This window comes from Anguilla rostrata, chromosome 12, assembly GCF_018555375.3.
Source record: "Anguilla rostrata isolate EN2019 chromosome 12, ASM1855537v3, whole genome shotgun sequence".
Taxonomy (NCBI): domain Eukaryota; kingdom Metazoa; phylum Chordata; class Actinopteri; order Anguilliformes; family Anguillidae; genus Anguilla; species Anguilla rostrata.
The window spans coordinates 21817317-21836914 of NC_057944.1; the positions used below are offsets into that span (position 1 = coordinate 21817317).

General features: G+C 40.4%; 1 protein-coding gene across 4 annotated transcripts in view; it reads left to right on the top strand.

Annotated features, from left to right (window-relative positions):
* The window catches only part of LOC135235769 (cGMP-dependent 3',5'-cyclic phosphodiesterase), a 168389-nt gene that overhangs the window by 26371 nt on the left and 122420 nt on the right, over window positions 1-19598 (top strand). The window contains exons 1-2 of one of the 4 annotated variants that reach the window (XM_064301588.1): window positions 11732-12255; window positions 16711-16771. In XM_064301588.1, coding sequence (XP_064157658.1) covers window positions 12248-12255; window positions 16711-16771 — 69 coding nt within the window. In that variant the 5' untranslated portion in view covers window positions 11732-12247. Of the gene's footprint in view, window positions 1-11731; window positions 12256-16049; window positions 16210-16229; window positions 16772-19598 lie in introns of those variants that run through there. The other 3 variants (XM_064301587.1, XM_064301586.1, XM_064301585.1) reach the window with 3 other exon arrangements.

Below are 19598 nucleotides of genomic sequence, written 5' to 3' on the forward strand. Positions count from 1 at the left end.
GTTGGGGAGTGCAGGGCAGGTGATGTTGCACCCGATGATGCAGATGTCATTTGAATCGGTCAGTAGAGACAGTGGCGACGGAGGAGATCTTTGCATGGAGGTCATCTTAGCTCCGCTTCCTCGCCACCTGCCGGGATCAGGCTCTTTCACGAGTTTCCGCGCCGGCTGGAAGAGGTGAGGCAGGGTTACTTCGCAGTAATGTGCTGCGCTACAAAGAGAACAGTTGGCAACCGAGGCGGGCGAAGCTAGGTGGAGCGCTGTTCTGGGAATGGTAAATGTCACCGTGTGTACAGTGTGATGCCTGACTGGGCCACGTTTCCCAGTCTTTTTTTCTCTCTCTTTTATTCTGTGTGCATTTGTGGGGGATGTTGGGGGTGTAGGAGAAAATGAACTGTGGTGAATGCAGACAATGTGACAGAGCTCCCGGAAAAATGGATGCGCCTGTGAAGTAATTGCCTGTCTGGCACCTAATCGAATTTCCTCGTACAAAAGCACAGCATAGGTGGCTACTGCAAACTTTGTATTGCCAAGGAAATCCCTTTGTCTGGTGCTCGTTTAGACACTGAAGTAGACTACAAATGGCAGATGATGACCTGATTATTTTTAGGAGAACCAATTTAATTAATCTTTCATTGTGTGCTTTTTTCCACCAGAAAAAAAGGTTTTAATTATGTCTCCTCTCTTAAAAAAAAAAAGAAAAAACTGAGTATTTGTACACTAGCCCTTAGGGGAGATTATATAATATTCTGTGCATCCATTGTTGCCTTATTTCTGTCCTCTTTGTAAATTATGTCAGTACAAAGTTGTATGACTGTGCTACTCCATAATGAAACTGTGGAGTGAGAGACCCTTTGATGTGTTCAGCTAGAAATGGCCACATTAACTAGATCTAAGGCTAGTGGAAGACTCGGGAGGTCTCAGGACTTTTTCAACATACAGAAATGGCAGCTAATTTTGTCATGACATTCATTAAATGGAGTCTGTTCTAATTTGTTCTTCAAAGATTCTGACCAAACGGAAAAGCTTTGATTGCAGCCATGGCTGTGGCCCTTTTAACTGAATATGGACCCTTAATACCACTAGAAGGACTACCTGATGCTTTAAACGAGCACATCCCTGATGACACCCATAATGCTGCTATGTTTTGGTGTGCGTTTTTGAAGGCACAGTCTTCCTCCAAGTGAAAGACTTTCTCTCTGTTCCGAAAGATTGTGAAAATACCACTGGCATAAAAACCATAGGTGAAAACATGGCTGCCCACTCCTCACGCGACTGAAATTTCAGATCATTACTTCCACCACCCCTTCCCCTGCCCACCCTTAGTACATTTCACAAATACAGATATGATGTTTATTTTTGAAGGTGGTATCTCAGAGAATGATTTAATTAGTAAATAAAATCAATTTAATTGCGTGGATAGTATAAGGTTATCTTTTTGCCCATAACAGTTAATGAATTTTCCCACTTGGGATTTATTTTGTGAATATTCATGTCATCTCAAATGTTATGTATTTTTATGCTTAATTTCTTAAACACACATTTGCATTACATGTGAATAAAAGTTTTCAATTTCATGTTTTATGTGATATTGAATGAAACAACCCCAGACTTTTGTGATTTCCTAAGTTCTTCTGATGGATATAAAATTGTGAGAGCACCGGGCCACTCACCGAACTAGACTCAAAATTGACGATCAAAGGTTCAATGCTTCTGAGGAGCTCTGACTCAGAGTGATGCCTGGGGAGCACATGAGTAACAGCTGAATACCACATGATATTACTCATGAGGTCTGATTTGGATTATCTTAGATGAGCCCTAACAAATGCAGAGATACTGTATCTGGGGCGTACCTTCACACAAGCACTTACCGCTGTGCACATGACAACATCTGAGCCTGTGGCCTATTCTGCCATTATTACTGTGGCCTAACTGGTTACGTTTATCTGGAATTTGCTCAATTTATAGGCACTTGTAGGCATGCAACAGGTCTGGGAGTGGGTGCAGGTGGTTTGTCTCCTGAATTTGAACTGGTGATCATGTTCCTAATTAATGTTTCCAAGCCATCACTTGAAAAGCAGGTTTGAATCACAGCATACTGTATTTACTGTTGGCTACAGTAAATAAATAAAACACTTCTTGCCCAGTCAATCCCCTCTGGGAAGAAACACCCGCGCATGGCTCTGGCAGATGCTGTCTGCACTTGATTATAATGTTTGACCCTTTTTTAATCTGTGCTGTCTCCAAGGCCAATCCACATCTGTCGCCCTTTGAGGTTCGACAGTTATCCTCAGATGAATTTATCAACAGAACCCTAGCCCTTCCATGCTCTCATCCAACACAGACCCACAGCACTCAACCGAAGAGAAGCAACACATCCCAGCACTCGCTAACATAGACACAAGCCTTTTCAACACGCAATAACATAGAAACATGGTTTTACAGCACTCATCCATAGAGCCATAGAGATATGACACTTTACCGGGCTCTGCAACAGAGCCACTGACCTTACAACGTTCATCCACAAAAACATATTTTAAAGCACTCTACCATGACAGCAATACACTTTTCACTCAGCCACATCATTCTACAATTCTGATTGACTTAGCCACAGAACTTTACATCACTCACTCCTAGAGTATAATTACTTTCCAGCACTCCAGCACTTTCCACAGAGAAGAGGCCAAATGCTTAAAGCTTACATCATCAGTCGAATAGCATCTCATTTTAATGCACAAAATGAGTGTGTGTGGCTCCTGGTCTTTATTGAGATCTCATATATGGAAGCTGAAAGTTAAATGAACTGTGTAAAATAAGACACAGTAGTGAATGTTGAATATTTCTCAGGTGGGACCTCTGATTTGGGAGTATCCTTGTTTTAGCATTTGTATTCAGTGACTTTGGTCATGATCTACTACACTAAACTTACTTCAGGAAATAATAAAAAAAGGAATGTGCAGATCATCAAAGAAATGCAGAATGTCTGCTTTCTTCACTTTGCTGAATAAATGCGAGCAAAACACGATATGTACATATATGCATAATTTATTTTCTCCAAAATATGAACATATCAAATGACCTTATGTTTATGAAACTACAAGGCTCTTTTATAATCAAATTATTTTGAGTTGAATGCTACCTTTCTGTAATGGGAAAAAAACTCCTGACATGATTGATGTACAGCCATATAATTTTTCTGATGCTTTTGAGTGTTTTATTTTTGCTTTTGGACACTGTGTTGAAACATCATACAGGGCTGGTATTTGACCACTAGATGGCAACATGATCGAGCAACCAAACAGAAACCTAGAACACATGGGGAGAAAGGTTTGCTCTTCAAACCTGATGTCCTTTACTTATCAGACCACAGGGGACTGCTCAGGAAAGATGCTAACATTAATAAAGCACCAAACTAGGCCAAAGGCCAAGGGGACTTCTGTATTTTTTTTTAACCTGTGAAGTGCCTCACATCCATGTTCCATGAAGATCTGTCAAGACAAATTCAGCCCTTCCATCATGGAGAGAAGATGGCGTTATTGATATTCTTCCCGGGTTTCTGACGGATAATAGAATCTGTACGACGAGCAAAAAGCACACTTACTATCATTCCTCATGAAGAAGAAAAAAATGGGTTATTTTTTAGGTACTCTTCTGGCAAAGCAATTTTGAGTTCTTTTTACACCTGTGGAGCCAAATGCATCGTTTATTTGGATTTTATTTTATTTTTTTTCACTGACAGAGTAGAATGCCTTACCCACGTACCGTGTCGAGTATGTGCTGTGGAGAAAGGCTGAGGTTGCTTTGACATGCGACTCTCTATCTGCTGTGTGTTGATTAGCTCTATGCACACTCCTCTTTTTGGAGTACCTGTGACTCTTATTCGGAACACCCTGAGGTATGTGAGTTAAACCTTTTGGATTTTACCTCCTGTTCAAAGGAGGTATTTCAGGGTATTTCTGCATTTCAGGGCCCATTTAGATTGTCTTTCTGTCTTGCAAAAAGGAAGGGAACCACCCCTCTCTTTTGAGTTTAATGTTGAAGTCATGACCGCCTGAGAGCCCCTACTGCTTCCTGAGTCCACTGGCAGGGACTGTGCCAAACCCCTACTGGAGCACTGCAAGTCATTCCATGCAAGATTTGAAATGCAGGGATAGATTTGAAATATTTTTCAACCATACTCCATGTGGTTCTATAGAGAGAAATCCTTTGGAAGTTTGTAATTTAAGAGCAGGGATCTTTTGCGCATTGCAACTTTGGGCCTAAAAAGAAAGCCAGTGTTCTCCCTGAAACCACAGAACAGCAGATGTCCACCTGTGGGACCCAAACAAGAACACATCCCTTGAGCCGTGGTCAGTTTGGCAGGAAGGAACGTGGCAAGTGGAGTCATATTTTTCCTTTTTTTTTTCCAAAAATCAATGCTTTTTCAAGGCATTTATACATGTGAAAATACCCAGCTTTCTTAATGTTCCTCACACTTTTATTAGAGCGCATGTATTTATTACTCTTTGAGGACACAAGGTCGTTGTGTTTTATTATTTATTTGTCCCACTCAGCCATAAACCAGTAGCATTTTACCAGATGAAAATAGCCCTTTTTAGACCCAACAGTTCACTCTCCCCATAACTGCTCCAAACTGATTTTCGTATTGTGTTTAATGTGCAATGTTAGACAATTTAATATCACACCACTGCTGGTGTGACACAGTCAGCAGGGGTAAACCCTCAATTGATACAAAATTTACATAATTACCTCTCTCGGCCTCTGAAAGAAGCGGTTTACATTTGTATTCTGTGTGGTCGAGGAGGATGAGACTGAGTAAAAGAGTAGATGGCTTGAATAGGCAAGGTCCTCTTCCAGGCTTCGCTGCATAAGGTAAAAATAATGGTGAAATAAGGATTCTAACGGAAAATGTCACAAACCTGTTTAAAGCAAAAGCAGTTCCACTCCCTCCTTGATCAGAAATCGAGACTACATCTATGCGTACATCAATCCCCTGTGTCCTGTCATCCTCTTTAGTGTTTACCCTCTTTTTTTGTCCCTCTCCCCTCCCCTCTTTCTTTGCTCTTTCTCCTTCTTTCTCTCTTATTCTCTTTTTTCTTCTCCCCCCTTTCTCTGAAGTCAGTGAGTGCACAGTCTTTCATTCACTGTCTTGTGAAACTTCGACCCCCCCAACCTAGCATTTGCTTTGATTCCCTGGCAGCACCAGCATATGCAGACACACACCGTCTCAGTGCCAAACGAACCCAAATGAGCCCCGGTCGGCCAATTCTGTAAGTGCAATCAAGAGAAAGATGTGCTGTTCAGTTTACTTTGAGAAAGATGAAGAGGTAGACTCAGAAGTCAGGCTGTGGGCACGGCAGTTCCTCTGAAATGATGTGTTTCACAAACCCATCATGCCAGGCTTGAGGTACTTGCACCACAGAATACACTTTCTAATTTATTTTGACAGGCTGTAATTTTCTCTTTTGTTGCCAGGAGCGTAACCAGCAATGACAGCACCACATCTCATAAGGTGTGAAAAAATGCTAATGGAATGCTTGGACTAAATGGCTGCCAAGGGCTGATGGGAAAATGGGATGCAATTAATATGCCTCAGGATTCAAAATGCCATGGCAACTGTGATTCAAATGTGTTTTTTCCTTGTACCATTGCCGTTTCAAAAGAACGAAAAAACAGATTGATTTGATGTGATAGGCAACCAATCACATTAGAGAAACTGGAGAAATGCAGTAATTGCATTAGAGGAATTTTCTCTTTATATCTGTTCCAAGGAAACTCTGTAAGGTTATTGCCATGGGCTTAGGCATTCAGATGGTACACATCCAGAGATAGAGCTGATCCATGCAAATTCTCTGTGAGAAGGGGCTTGTTTCAATGTTAACTTTAAATGGATGTTTTTATATTACTCCTGCTCTCAGCACTAAACAATTACAAAATGGCAACCGTGGTTAAATTTTCTGAGATACCTGCCACAAGAATTGTATTCTCCATTAGGAGAGATTGCTTGAGAGAAGCTTCATCCTTCCTTGACATTCTCCGGGTTGAACTTGAAGCAACCTAAGGTTATTTCAGCCGCTACTTCTGCATTGAGAAGATGAAGGTAGTTTAGCTAATGCTGCTCAGCAGATATTCACATGCCATCCTGGTTAAATATCTCCTCAGTATACGGCAACAACGGTAAGAGTCTTTCAGTGAAAGAGCATCAGGAGATGCAATCAGTGGTGGAAACTGGCCTGGAATCAAAGCATGTGCTTCTTTAATCATCACCAATAACAACAGCAAGCACAGTAGAAAACCTGTTTGAGAAGCTACCTGTGCTCACAGTGACATTTCACTAAAGACAATTTGGAGAGACGCAGCATTGCTAGGCTGTGAATTAATTTTTTGTGAAATAAACCGAAAATCTCAGTTTGTGTGAAAAGGTTTCTGGAGAGCTGATGTGTAAACTTTTCCTGCCCGCTGTAGCGCAACATTTTGTGGCAGACGGAGGGAGCTGCCCGTGAGAGACGCTCCTGGATCCAAATCCAGGAGCTGCGATGCAAAGAGGCTGCCAAACCCAACAAAGATGCTTCACTGCAACACTTCAAAAGTCATCCTGGAAGTGGAGCTTTGACTGTTTTGGGGGCAAACATTCACAGCTGAGTTCATGAATAATACTGTTCTCGACCACATTTGAATATGTTAAATATTTTTGTTGGTGTTGCAGCATAGTTAGACAAGCCAGTTGGATGAAATTGAGCAGATAGAGATCTAGCAGGCTTACCTTTTCATTATCGCCACTCAGGGGATTCAAATTAATGTTCCTCAAATTAAACTGCTCAGCTGTTTGTCTGAATGAGATCATATTTCAGAAAGAAAGATTGCATTCTTTCTCCAGTCATTTTTAATATCTCTCATGCATGTTTAGCATGCTTTTAGGTGTGAAATTATATGTGGCAGCAAGTGCAAAGAGCACCACGGTGTAATAGTTTATAGTAACAAATAACAAACAAAAAAAACTCAGTAGTGGAAAAAAAAATCTGTAAAAAATTATGCGGAGTTATATTGAAGATGTGTAAAACATACAGCAAGCTCAATTCATTGAAGAATTTTACAGTTTTAGGCTTTGAAAAACTTCTTTCTTGTTTTAGCAGTATGTTTGGGATCATTGTCTTGCTGTAGGATGAAGTGGCATCTAATATGGCATTAACTTGAACTTGAGCACATCATCTTCTTCCGTACACATCAGAATTCATTCTGCTGCCACTATGAGTCGTTATATCATCATTGAAAACAAGTGAGCCAGTACCTTTGGCAACCATACTGTACATGCGAAAACCATAACACCCCCCACTGTGTTTCACAGACGAGGGGGAGAAGGGCTTTGGTTTTGGGAAGTTGCTTTTTGGTCTTCACGCTTTGCTCTTGCCATCACTCAGATACAAGCGTTTCTTGGTCTCATCTGTCCACAGAGCCCTTTTCCTGAACTCTGCAGGCTATTTTAGGTACTTCATAGAAAACTGTAACCTGGCAATCCTGTTTTTGTGGTTTGCATTTTGTAGTGTAGCCTCTGTAGTTGTGTTCATGAACTTTTCTGTTGACAGTAGTCAGACATATCCATGCCTGCCTCCTGAAGAGTGTTTCTGATTTGACAGGTATTTGGGGGTTTTTCATCATTATGGTGAGAATTATTTGGTCATCAACTTTAGAGGTCTTCCTTAGCCTACCAGGCCCTTTACTGATTACTGAGCTCACCAGTGCTCTCTTTCTCTTTAATGATGTTCCAAACAGTTAACTTTGGTAAGCCTAAGCTTAGTGTTTTTTTTTTCTTCTTATTTCTCAGCCTCGTCATTGACTTCGATTGGCACAACTGTGGTCCTTAGGTTTATTAAAATACCCTTTAATGAAAGCTGAGCATGTGGAACGTGAATTGTTGGATTACAAATATAAAATTGTGGCGTACAGAGCCAAATCAAGAAAAAAATTAAATTGTGTGCCCTCCTAAATCACTTCCACATATTGTTCATGCTTGAATGCACAGAGCTACCATGTACGATTAATTAACTCAACATGCTATGCATTGATTTTATGTTGCCCATTCATCAGTAGTGCTTCAAACAGCATAGACCAGTTACCAACCAACAATATTTTCTCTAAGTTATCTGCTACAGTACGAGACATTCTTCTCTCCAAACCATCAACTAGTGACTCTGTCTCGCTGTCCATCACAGGGGTCATCCTCTCATGGGAGGAAGAGTGGCAATGTAACCATTTGGGAACATTTATACTGGGGCCTGAGCCGAGCTTGTTCATTCTGCCGTCTCACATGGTCTTCCACTGGGTCACTGTGAGGGTCCCCCTAGTCTTCACTCTGAACTGTGCAATAAAATTACTTAGAGAGCTGGAAATATTCCTGAAAGCTCTACAGACTGTTTGGAATATGTGACACAGAGGAAACCGCGGAAGGAAAATTAAGCCTTTGCATGGATTGTGCATAAGCCCTTGTCAGTCTTTGGCCTGATTTAACGTGTTCTCCTTTGCGGTGTGGATACCAAATATTCTCACCCATCATCTGCAGGATTTAGTAAATCTTTCTGTGCTGTGATAGTGTCGGTTATTGACTAAGAGAGAATGTGCAGCCTGTTCTGTTGTCTGGCCTACAATGCTGCATTTTCCCCTAGATCTCACGGATAACTGCTGCCTTCAGGCCTGCAATGTGCCATCATTTCTACAGTGCTCACAGGGTGCATAGTGTTGTGTTACCTGCATCTTCTGTCCAGTAAATTATTAACATATAGATGTATTTCTTGCATTTTGTAGAGGCAGATAGTGCAGTATTCATGCTGTACAGTACACAGAATGTAAATTGCTCCACTCTGTAGTCAATCTATTGCAATCAAAAATATTGCAGCTCTGAATAGTGTGGGGGAGAGTGGTACACGTGAAGTGAAGGACCACAGATCATTTGTGTAAGCATTACTATTCCTATAGTGCTAGCCTTGCCATTAGCACACTATTTAATGTTGTGGTAGGAACAGGGTTGGTTATCCACTGCTGTAGTGTTACTGTGCCAGCATAACTAATGAGCAGAAACAGCTGTGGCCTTTTCCAGGTGCTGAAGATATCCATATATTATATTTATTATTTTATGTAATAATTATACAAAAGATAAAAAATATTCCTACTTGGGTTGCAATCACTATCACAAGGAATTGAGCTGTTGCGCTTCCTACTGTCCTGTATTGTGAGTCATTTCTAGGAAACAACCTCTTCTGGAAAGCTGATGAGTGAGTGTGCTTGGAAGCTGTGGGGGAACAGCAGACACTGGCAGAGGACAGCACAGAGAGCGCAAATATGGAAAGAATGCCAGCCGGGAAGCACCATCACAAGGAGTGTGCTATTCTATCCTTCTCTCTTCTCCCTCTCTCCCTGTCTCTTCATGGGGCTCGGTGTTGCCCATAGATGAGAAGTCAGTCGTCCTTGGTCAGATTGACAATATATACGAAAACAACAGCAAACATGTACAGTATGTGCACACACAATAGTAGTACTAATTGCAGGGCAGCTGATTACATAAACATTACATGCATTACATTCTGTACGTGCCTTAAAACTTGGATGATGTCCCAATAGTTCCACCCCATTATTGTACATTACCCACAGCAGTTACACCTGGCCCACCACTTTACCTGAATCTCATATGAGCGTTGTGAACTATAAATGTCTGCCATTGTGGAAATGCATGTATGAATGCAGAACTACAAGCCAGCGTGAGTTTGGCATAAGCCCACTTTGAAATTACACTGCGACTCCCACACAAATTTCTATTAATGTTTTCATTGATATCATGGGCACACACTGCATAAATCCATTTTCCTTCTTCAGTTTTATCAATTTGTCCCTTACTGTCTATTCATTTCATGTGCTGAAGATTTCAACAACTTCTATACAATGAGGAAGGTTCTTTGACCCATGTGAAATATCTTACAGTTACTGTGGTAACATCACAAGGCTCAAGCAAGGCAACATGTTACTGAATAGATGGCCTCAACCTTGTATCAAGTCCTGCTGTGATGTGGTAGGAGGTACGAAATGACATAGAGAACGGGGAAAGTCAGTTCAAGTAAAAAAAACAAATTATCTGAACTGACAAGATAATCCACTATTCTTTACAGTGGCAGCAACAATATTTCACTGCGGCAGCATAATATTGTGCGTTCTGTGCATTTCATTTTAGGTTTTCACTTTTATGTACCCTTTATTCATACCCTTGGATAAATTGAGAAAGAAATTGCATACAGAGTAGTTTGTTTGGCTGAAATGTTTTATAACGTTTTGTACTTCAACATTGTACTGAGCAAAATTGCAAAATCTTTTGACTTCAGTTTTCTTTTGAGCCAGTGAAAGGCTTGCTCAATGGGGTTTAAATGTGGTGACTGACTAGGTCATGTCAAACATTTCCACCTTTTCTTCCTGATTAGCTTCTTTGTTAAGTGTGGTGTATGTTTTTGGTCAATATTTTGCTGCATGATAAACTTTTATCCAGTTGGTTTGGATGCACGGTTTGGTGGCATTTTGTCTGAATATGGGTGCACTGTCTGTACACTTCAGTGGAGCTAGAAAGTCCAGGGGTTAGAAAGTAAAAGTCCTTTCATATGTTTCCTCCTCCCAGTGAACTCATCCTGCTGATAGTTCTGCCTCATAGCTGAAGAATTCTGCTAATTAGCAAATTCAGGTGATTGGAGCAAAATGCCAAGGATGACTTTCTCCAGGTTTAGTAAACCTGGGTTTTCCAACTCTGCACTTTACGCTGTCAGTAGTTACATCATCAGTAAAGACCACGGAACCAGTTCCAGATGCAGTCAGACAGGCCCAGGCCATCACACTGCATCCATCATGCTTGACAGATGAAGCCGTATGCTGAGCAGTCCCTCTCTGTCCCCACACTTCCACCTTTTCACCACTCTGGTAAAAGTTTATCTTTGTCTCATCTCTCCATGAGGCTTGTTTCCAAAACTCTTTTTAAAAAGTTCAATCCAATGTTGAATATTTGTTCTTAGTTTTGTTCTTGAGAGGTTTACATCTAGAAGTGTAGCCTCTGTCATTTGCCCGTTGTCTTTTGCACAGTGTCCTGTGATCATTTCATCCCAATGTACGGAGATTATTAGCAATTACTCAATCTGACAATTATGATTTTTTTTTTCTCAGGTCATAATCATCACAGATTATAATCATCCTGTCATCCTTTTCTCATGTCTTCTGGGAACGGCCTAATAACTGGTGATTCCTAAGATCTCCAGTAATCTCTCCAGTTTAGTTTCATCAGGGCATTCCATACTGTTGACTTGGGAATACACAAACATTCTGTTCTCACCGTAGCTTTCTTGGTTGTCATACTCAATTCTCTGGGCCTCATCTTCAGTTGTTCTGTCTTGTGTCTTTTAGCTTATGAAGTAGACTCTACAAATCCTTCCAAAGGATATAACCCATGCCCTGACCCTCGCAGCTTTCCATTTATGAATAGAGTAATATGGTAAACCTGTGAAATTTGAAACAGCTCAGTTATTTGCCCAGTGCTTATGCTGACTTGTAAGAGGGATCTTGATAATTCTGTTTAAATATGTAGATCTGTAATAATGTCTGTTTAAAAAAACAAAAACAAATGCATACATGGGAATTTTGCCTCATAGTCACTGTATGATTTGAAAAACGAATTTAACTAGTACATATGAAAAACAACCAATTAACACAACTGTGCCCATACTTTTGCATTTAACTGTTTAAATGTGGTGTCATAAGGTTTTGGGGAAATTGGCTTGTCCACATACCTAGCAACCAAAAATTACACTGATGCCATTACATTTTCTTGTTTCTGATGAATGGAATCTATGGGAATGTGTGAATGTATGTGCAAGTGAGTGTGTGTGTGTGTGTGCGCGCGTGCGCACGCGCTTGTGTGTGTGCGTGCATGCGTGTGATGAGACTTCCTCATTCCTGTCTCCGGCCTTTGGCTCAGCACTTCCTCCCATTGCTGGAGATTGCAGTGCTGTTGATTGGAGCTTACGGACAGCTACATGGTGGTTAGTGTGCGGCTGGCTTGATCCAGAGAGACCCGACATCTGCATGGTCTTTGGGTTGCTGTGATACTGCTCTGCTCCAGAGACAGACAGCACTTCTTTGTGGATCTCCTGCTTTTCTTGTGGGGCTGCAGTGTGGGCAGGAGATCTTCTGTTACCATAATCCATAGCTCTCCAGTGAAGTCCAATGCAAGATGTCACAGTAAGTGCTTCTTTCATGCTCAACTTGACTTCACTTTTCCTGATTAATATAACTACAGGACAGGAATGACATCCTGAAATAATTTTTACTACCTCATGGAGAGCCATGTTCCTGGAGCTGAGAAAGAAAATAATTTAAAAAAAAATGAAATAAGGGTAAGATTTGTTACAATTTGCTTGAAACCTTCTGTGACAGGAACATATAGTTGTTTGATTTTATGCAAATAGACTCTGCTGTTATTTCTGGTTTAGCATTTCATGTTGCACATATTGTAGCTTAAACTAAAAAATGAATTCCAATTTGTTTTTATCCCAGAGGAAAAGAACCCTGTGCCAAAAAATCCCCCCAAACAGTAAAGTTGTTGGCTTCATTTTCATAAAATGTAATTAAAATTGGAAACGGTTTCAGGCACTGAAAGATCAAAAAGCACAAATCATGGAGTGGAGAGTGAGGACTGGGTGCTTTCTGTAAAATAAAATAACAATAATGAAAATAGGAAAAATTTGTATTATAGGTGGGGTATGATGTATGAATATGTAATCCTGTAATTCTTGTGTATTTAATCACCCTAAATAATGTGTCATAGACAACCAGTGATACACTCTAATTTAAATTAGCATTTTAAAGATTCACACTCTGCAGTTTGGGCTAATGATCTTCGTTTATGATATCAGTTATGAGTGTTTATGATTTAGCTTGGAGCTAGTGTTCTTGGTGTGTAGTAGCAGTGATAGTGTAGTAGCAGTTGTCTCTCTAATTGTCCTGGAGAACCGAGTTTTGAGGTTATTTTGCACTCAGCTCCCTATTCTTACTATTAGGTTTCCTTTTCTTTGCTCCTCATTCTGTGTGTCTTTCACGGTGTATATTTTGGATTATGTATTTGTGAAAATACATTATTTATTACCGTGAACACTTAGTTGTGATAATGAAACCACTACATAGAGATAATAAACATGAATAAATTCAATAAATCTATTTAAAAAATGGACTGGTTTTAGGCTTGGTGGCCTCTTTGTAGAGTGACATGGTTAGATCCGTTTAACATCAACAAAGCAAAATAAGAGCACCTGCCACTGTTAACTTACAGTGGAGTTTTATGATATTTCAATAAAATGTATGCAAAGCTATTCAATTGGCAAAAGGAAAATATTAATATTAGAGATTAATAAGTCTTTTTAGCTACGTTTAACCATTTTTACATTGTGAAGAATGCAAAATATTGAAGAATGCCAAATATCTTCATTAGCTTGTTTTTATCTTTTCCGTTTTTTTTTAATCATTAATTTGTGTGTATGGTTCCATATATGAGAGAGAAATCCAACACTTTTGGTGAATGATTTGAGTAGTCTTCTACAGCTCTGGGATTTTACATTGAAGTGTCCCTTTTGATCATCATGGAACTTTGCTGTAATTTCCTGTCAGTTTCAGTGACCAAGCACCATCAGTGCGATTAACCATTTTAACATAATTCACAAATGCATACTTTTTTCTTGAATCAGATCTTATTAAAAGTTAAATACTTCGTTCCATGTCAGCATTTCCATCGCCCCATCTCTTTTGTCTCTTTCCTTTTCTATATATCTCCAGATATCTTGATCTGTCATAACCATAGAGAGCAGAATGGTTCCAGACTCATGTATATTCTCCAGGGATGCATATTAATGTGTCATAAGTGCAAAGCTTGAGAGATGATGTCATTTTTTCCCATGGGTAAATACTTGGAAACTGAAGAGAAGTGTTTACTGTAGTGCTGAAATATACGATATTCCTGAGATGGAAAGCAAAAGCCTGAGCTAACCTGAGCTGAGGTGTCTGTAAGAAACCAGCCTTCGCTGGTTGCTGGAATGAGGATGAATTGATCTACATTGAGAAGGCTGTGTGGGTTATCTCTAAAACTGCCAACATAATTCAGAGCAGTCCAGATGTCCTGAAGGCCTCCATATGCTGTGGATGGTTTCAGAATGTAAGACAAATTGATACCATTGAATGAAAACTACAGTCTATTTAAATAAGAAATGATGGAACATAGTTCTGCACTGAAATTTTGTTGAAAAACATGATGATAAATGTTACCTTATAATAATAATTATGTACAGATAATGTACATTTTAAAGACCTTTTTCTCTGAAAATTCACACATTCTTTTTCAGTGCATTAAAAGCTGCATAGTTATATGTTATTTTATGAAGCCTTCTGGGTTGATTTGGCTGTCAGGTATGGACTCACGTTTGAATCATGATGTCATCCATGCAAATGAGCTCAGCCACCTTGAGGCACCTTTGTTCCATCAGGAAATTAATCTTCCAAAGACAGCCATACTTAGAAACGCATGCGTAATCTGGAGGGATGTCTGAAAGTCACATCAAATTTAGTGACAAAATACATCAATGTAATTGGAAAAGAAGCTGCTCCTGTCTTTTTTTGCAGAACCATTCTTTATAGACCTGTTTGTCTTATGTCCAATCCGCTTTTTTGTTTTCCCTCATTCTCATTACGGAAAATTCTACTCCTAACACGGAATCCAAAAGCAAATTTATGTATTTTCTCCCCTCCCATCGTACACAATTTACCACATTTACGTACTGCAAAATTGTTTTTCACCTGAAGGAATTTTTTTTTCAAAGGATTTCGCCTTTAGTAAAAATAACTTGTGGTTAAAAAATGCCAAATACTACACCTTTCTAAGCCTCAAATATTAATTATTTATTAATTAATAATTTATTATTTATTAAATTCCAAAACCTAGGCACTAAATGTATTTTAACAGAGGAATCAAGTAACTTATACCAGGCAAGGTTATCTCAAGGTTTTATCCCTTCCAGTACCCATAAAAATTCTGGTCAGTTCCTGCTTCTTTAATTACATTTCTTTAAACATAAGTTATTGTGCCATTTTTATCAGTGTCTCTTGATCAATACTTCTTTGTGTGTTACTGGGCTTGTGTGCAAATTAATTTTTAAAGCTAGCTGGGTTAGAGATTGGAGTTTGGGTCTTATCTCAGGTGCTCTAAATCTGTCTGTTATCAGCATCAGTTTTTATTTTATTTCCATGAACATGCAGGCATTGAAATATGGCATCGTACAAGTTATGCTATATAATTCTTTTAAATCAAAAGGCCTGTGCTGTGGTCTTGGCCCTATTATTGCTTTGACCTTGTTTCTTATTTTGCTATCATTCAAGAGCAAAATGTGCTCTTTCAAGTAAATGAGAAGTGTCTATTGCTACAAAACTGACAGCATATAATTACAGATTCTGTACAGCAAAGAGTAAATGGTGAAATGTCTACATAAGTACAATGGAAGTTTGTACATTGCAGCCAGTTAATGTACATGGTAATTTGTGTGGCGTATAGGTTTGGAGATACAGTGGAGATTCTGGGATTAATTTAGCATTAATTTAATTTGGCTTGTTTAGTCCAATTATTCTTGTCATCCCTTCTCAGAGGCTGAATAGAATGAGGAATTATTTAGATTTAACTTGGCAGTTTTTTTCATTTGTCTTGGGAGCATGTAGAAAGATCATTTTCATAAAAATGTCAGTCTTTTCCTTTTTTTAAGTGAATGGTAAAAAAATTACTATTGCATTCTCTTTAAAAAAATGTAAATGTGAGTGAAAAAAGAAGGAAAGAAATCAGGCTCTCGTGCGGATGTTTGTTCTGCTCATGATTAGACTAAGAGTTCCTGCCGATACAGAAAATCAGGGGAAATGAGGATTGCTTGGCTCTCAGGCTTTAGGACCCAGAGGAGACTTGAGCGGAGATCCACTCTTCCCTGCCTCAGCGCAGTGGAAAGGGTGAGAGAAATATAAGGGAGAGAGGACGAATGCCGCAAGCTTGCTCTGTACCCTGGCACCCGCAGCTCACACCTCTGATTTAGACTGCCTGTTGCCCCCATCGCTATGGGCAGCAGGTGTAGATGACATGACAGCCACTGAAAGAAAAAGAGGGAGGGACTTGTAAGCGGTGAAGATGTAGCAGCCAACCAGTCACTGATATATACAAGCACAGGCGCACACACACGCACGCGCACACACACACGTGTACATAGACACATAAACAAACATACACACACACACACGCGCACGCACACATGCAACACAAACACACACACTACACAAACACACACGTATGCACATATACAGAGAGAGTGAGCATATGAGCGAGTGACGAGAGAAATAGGGAGAGACAGCGAGAGAGAGAGAGAGAGTGTGTGTTTGTGTGTGTGTGAGAGAGAGAGAGCAAGAGAGCGAGAGAGAGAGATAAGCGGGGACTGTGTGTAGATTTGTGCGCTGGTGTATGCAGGCACACTCCCCAGCTACTGACAGCCAGCCAGGGAGCCAGAGATTGAGCAGGAGGGAGAAAACGGAGATAGAAAGAGAAAGAGAGACATCAGAAGCCTCTAAAATAATGGTTTTGATTTTGCAGCAGATTCTCATTGCAGTCATTCAATTTTTCAGAAGGGGACAGCAAGTGTTCCTGAGGGCAGAGGAGCCATCGTTACTTTCGGACACCTTTCAGGTAAGAGAGCGGCTTTCTTCTTCTTCCCGTTCTTCTCTTTCTTTCAGACCTCCTCTCTGTTGCGTCTGTTACTGTCGTACTGTTGTTTGTTGTCTCTTTAAGTAGAAGATCCTCTCTCTTGAAAGTTCGAGTTTCTCTGTCCACCCCCCCCCCCCCCTTTTCGATGTGGGTGGATTGTTTGTTAAACAAAACTGTCCTTTGAGGACTTGTCAACGTGACGTGAGGGGCAGTCCTGGTAAGAAAAAAACCACTATTGGTGTCAAAGTGAAAGTGACAGCGTGCCCTAGGCAGTGCTCTGATCCACTTGCTGCAGACACGCCACATTTTGCATTCCTGCACTGTGTTGGTGCCATACGCACCATTCCAAAGTCACCTCATGCGCAACATCCTATTTCTATTCCTTCCTATTCGTTGTCCCTCATTCAACAATCCAAAATTTTAAAAAGTCTTTGGAAAGTTGTCAGAACAGTATGGTCGATCAGTTTCAGCTATAGACTGAAAACTGATATTTTGCTATAAATATATAAACTTATATAAATATAATTGCTAAGTAGACTAATTTCTGGCTCTGTTTGTTACCTATTTATTCATATATTTATGTGGTCCGAACATAGTGAATGTGTAATACCTGAGTAGAGTTATAATGTATTTATTTTTGCATGATCATTTTGCAGAAAGGTAAGCTTATAAGAATATCTTTTCTGTAGATACATTCTGACTCTCCCGTGCTGGAAAAGTCAGTCAAATCACATCAGTTCACGTATTTTCATATGTGTGAAGAATGCTTTATTAGGTGGAGTGACACCTTGCTGAACATGGGGGGAGTGTATTTGGTAGCTGACTGCTGGTAAATTGCCAAGGCAGGTCCAAAGGCTTGATCTGATATTACCGTCTTTACATAGTAAAAATCTCTAGACTGACTGCAGGGGATGGATGTGACCTTTCCCCTTTTGCGTGTGCTCTACCTCATTTTATCCCGGAGGACTGATATGGCTTTTGCACGTGCCATGACCAACACACTGACCTGATTCCACACGGTGTGCAAAACAAGGAACCAGGCAGAAACGCACCAGAAACGTGTTGAAACAGGGCGTCTGAGGAAGGTATCAGGATTCCTGCCTACCAGAACAGTAGAACTTTGACATGTTTTTCAGACCTCTCTCACAGAGCGTCCACTTGTGAGGTATCTGAGAGTCAGCCCGCGTGTTTCTGGCTGGGGTTGGGGGGTTGCCGCTGGACGCAGGCGATTTCTGCGCAACCACGAGGCAGCGGCGCATCGCTCACTTCTGCTGCTGCGGCAAAGACAAACACACTGCGCCACTCACACAGAGAGAGAGAGAGAGAGAGAGAGAGAGAGAGAGCATGTGTTGTTATTCATCAGACAGTATGACCCCTTTTTAAAAATTTAATTTCTGAAGATACATCATGACAAACTGATAACATCTGCACCTTTGTTTCATTAGGCGACAGCATGATTGTGGTCTGCATATCCATTGATTCTAAATCTAAAAATGAGTGCCAGTTGACATTGATTATATTTAGGGAATGTATACAGAACCTGCTCTTTAGTATTTGAAATCCAAGGCCGCATCAGTTTACTGTATTTCTGCCACAACTCCTCTTTAGCAGCCAGAAAATTTAACACCTACCCTCCCCACCACCACGGCCCTTTTGTCTTAAACAATTACCCAGGGTAATTTAAGGAGGCTGATGGTGTCATCTCATGTGTTCTCAGTTCAGTCAACAAGCTCGATTAGCTTGTTTTAGCAACCACACTTAAACAGCGTGACCCAACCATTCAAATATTTAGACAGTTTGACAAATGAACTTCTGGAGACAACAGTGCGTCCCCTCTCACATGGATGTATGATAGGACCCGAGGACTGAAATATAGAGCACGCAGAAAAACAGGGAGATCAGGAAAGTCAACCCCCGTTTTCTCTGGCACTGACACTTTTCTTCTGTTCTGGCGAGGGCTGTTTAGACAAAACCATTTATCTCATATCAAAGTTGTATATCACAGCTAGCTTTTCAGCTTTTACATATGCACAATTGTATTCTCTAATGAGGGTATCGTGGTTTTTGGCAGTTAGCACTGAAAGCTGGCATGATGTTTTTGTCTCTGTTAAGATCTAAAGAAATTCATTCAGATGGCAATTCCAAACTGGATTTGTTAGTACAAGAACATTACTTGAAAAAAAATAAGTAAGTAAATAAAAATATCTGTGGAAGCAGGCATATAATTAGCTGGCTTTTTTTTGGGTTTGTACGTATTCATTCATTCCAACTTCTAAACATGCCCAGCAGGGGCAGACAAGTGTTAAGCTTCAGCAGTGGAAGAGACCTGAAGTACCGTTATTGTTATTTGTTTAGTCTGGGTATTTCATGGATTTGTGTGCATGGAGAGAGCACTCTTTTTTTTCAGACTGTCTGTTTGATTATCTGGGGGGTTCCAGTAACAGGTGAGAGGCAAGACAAAAAGATTCGGCTGTGAGCTGAAAGTTTTCTTGGAGATTTGCTCAGTGCCGAACATTTAATAATTCAGACGGTGCCCGTGCGGGCACGCAGCCGCGCGGCTGTATAGGCGTCGAGCGCTGAATATTCATGAGGTTTTGAGGATTGTTTTGTTTCCACGGCGCTGCGTGAGCCGCGGCGCTCCGTTTTTCTGGAACGCCTCCGTACCCCTGACAGCTTTGCGGAGAACATTCCTGTGAGCCCTGCAATCAAACCAGCCGTTGTGTTCAGGGGAAGCCTAGCCACTAAATTACAGAACATGATTATAGCCATGTAGTGTAACATACCTATTTCAAGCTTTGAGACACCTGTG